This window comes from Micromesistius poutassou, assembly GCF_964030765.1.
Source record: "Micromesistius poutassou genome assembly, chromosome: 7".
NCBI lineage: Eukaryota > Metazoa > Chordata > Actinopteri > Gadiformes > Gadidae > Micromesistius > Micromesistius poutassou.
Window position 1 is genome coordinate 6449188 of NC_140277.1, and position 2733 is coordinate 6451920.

The following is a 2733-nucleotide window of genomic DNA, read 5'->3' on the forward strand; positions in this document are numbered from 1 at the left end:
TGGGAAAATATCAATAAAGTCAGAACGAAAGGGACCCCTCCCTTACAACACAACGACACTAAAAAGGGCCCACAGACCTCCCCCTCTCTCTCTCTTCTCTCTCTCTATCTGTCTATGTCGCTCTCTCTTTCTCTCTCATGGCCAACCAAACAGGAACGACGTATCCCTCAGCCCTACGGCAATAGACCTGACTAAGCCCGAGACAGAAGTCATATGTGGACAAAAGCAAGTCCTCGTCGGTCTACATGGAAAACAAGCAGTGCGCGTCCACTTTACGCACGGATTGTTTACCTCTTCACCAAGGATATACGCGGAGGCAAACAACTGCAGGCTAAAGTCAGATCTCTTCTCTCTTTTCTCTCGGTTTTTCGGTGTCTGGGTATCTGCCCTCTCTGGATATTCGTCGATATCCGCTTGATATCCACCCCTTACGCACTTCTTTCCCCCTTTTTTTGCGTGACAACAATGCTTCCCAGCCCGGTCACAACATCATCCACCACGCCTTTTTCTGTGAAGGACATTCTGAGGCAGGAGCTACAGCAGCAGACACAGCAGCATCAGCTGCTCATATCGCGCCTCGGATTTTCCAATTCGCAACATTCGCAACTAGGCTGCGCGCTCCAAACCTATTTTATCCCCCACTCGCCCCCTGCATGCATGTTGGCCGGTCGGGACAGCCCGAGTCCCGGCTCCGAACAGTCCGAGAGCGAGGATCGGATGTCGTCGTACCTGAGCACGTTGGAGATCCAGGAGCGGCTGGCGCAGTCGGGCTTACCGAGGGAGATGTTCACGAGCGCTGTGCAGGGGGGCCACGAGGTGAACGTCACCCATGAGGCCGAGCGGGAGGATCTCCATTCCAGTAAGACAAACGCATCCTAACGCATCCTATTAAAAAACGTAAGGCACGTAGGCCATCCAACTCTGCTGTAGGCTAATATTGGGGTCTTTACACATTTCAGGTTAAATGTAAATGATATGCAGCCTATGTAAATAGCTTTTATGCTTTGATTTGATTTAAAATAGGTATACTATGAATAGCTGATAGATATTACCGTAGCCTGTTATCTAGAAAGAAAATCCCAATAGAGGAAGATATTTCCCTATGTTGCATATGTGTTGCATATTTGTTATTTATGCTGCGTGTTCAACAATGAATTATTGATGCCCAAGCCTCATGGCTGTGTTGTGGAAATAAGCGTCTCCTCTCCTCTTGTATTTCCTCCAGAGAGCTGCGATCAAGGCGGGTGTGAGGACCTAGACTCGGTGAAACCGGCCAAACAGACCCGGACCCGGAGGAAACCGCGGGTGCTGTTCTCCCAGTTGCAGGTGTGCGAGCTGGAGAGGCGCTTCAAGCAGCAGCGCTACCTGTCCGCCCCGGAGAGAGAGCACCTGGCCAGCACACTCAAACTCACCTCAACGCAGGTGAAGATCTGGTTCCAGAACAGGAGGTACAAATGCAAACGGCAGCGACAGGATAAGAGCCTCGAGATGGCGGGACATCATCACCACCACCATCACCACCACCACCCACCTCCTCCCAGAAGGGTGGCCGTCCCGGTGCTGGTCCGCGACGGGAGACCGTGTCTGACCGGATCCCCGAATTATAACACTTCCTACACGGTGGGAGCTCCGACCCCGTATAGCTACAGCAGTTACCCGGCGTACAGCTACGGGAACTCGGTCTACCCCAACACGTACTCCTGCACCTACTCCAATTTGGCCTCTCTGCCTACAACCAGCACCACCGCTAATGCGTTTATGAATGTGAATCTGGGGAACCTCGCCGCGCCGCCCCAGCAGCAGTCTTCCCAGGGCTCGGGGGTCCCACCGGCCCCGGGGAACATGCCGGGCATCCGAGCCTGGTAGCGCTCCGGTTCTCTTCTCGCTCTCACGACACACGTGCAGCGTTACACGGATTACACGTATTCCCATGGCAACGCACTGGGAAAAAACTGTCTCTAATAGTGGGCCTATATTGCTTATCTGATCATTGTGGACATGTGTGGCTTTTTAAGGGACTCCTGCATACATGGACTGCCTATAGTATAATATAATTCAGTATTTCCGAGCGGAGGTTGACTTGACTTAATTAATGAATTAATTAATTGGTTGGATTTGTGAGTGTTGGAGGAGAGTATGTGTCCGACCAAAGGATAAAGTATATCCGCAGTTCGTTTTCTTTTAATAAATAAAACACGTCGTTCTTATTATTTGTCTGGATTTGTCTTATCACTGGACGACTAGAAATATCTACCTCCTGCAAATTAGTCCTGGTAACATAGGCTTTACAAAAATTACGAACAAATATAAGGAAAAAGGTATTGGTGCATGATGTTTTTATTTATTTTTATGGATTTTAGATGTGTGCATTAAAACAAATGACACTCAACCAAAGAACTGAAGTACTTAAATGTTTTAGAACATCGGGTGCCCTTGTTAGGGTGTGCTTTTTCTATTCTTATAGCATAATCCAATATTTTCTTAGCCTGCCGTCTGTAATCATTCTCAAATTGTCTGATATGATACTAAGACTTTCTCCTTTATCTTAATAATTTAGGCTTATTAAGATAAAAAAAATTGTAATAATAATAATCTTGTTAGGCGCGAGCAGAGAGAGAGAGAGAGAGAGAGAGAGAGAGAGAGAGAGAGAGAGAGAGAGAGAGAGAGAGAGAGAGAGAGAGAGAGAGAGACACAGACAGACAGACAGAAAGACAGACATACAGAGATGGAGAG

The 2733-nt window shown here is 48.2% G+C and overlaps 1 protein-coding gene across 1 annotated transcript; it reads left to right on the forward strand.

Annotated features, from left to right (window-relative positions):
• Positions 1-465: 465 nt before the first annotated feature.
• nkx2.3 (NK2 homeobox 3) lies at positions 466-1866 on the forward strand (the record flags this gene model as incomplete). The annotated part of the gene is made up of 2 exons (XM_084470372.1): positions 466-859; positions 1226-1866. The coding sequence occupies 2 exons, from the start codon at positions 466-468 to the stop codon at positions 1864-1866; spliced, it is 1035 nt and encodes a 344-aa protein (XP_084326498.1).
• Between the last annotated feature and the right edge of the window lie 867 nt (positions 1867-2733).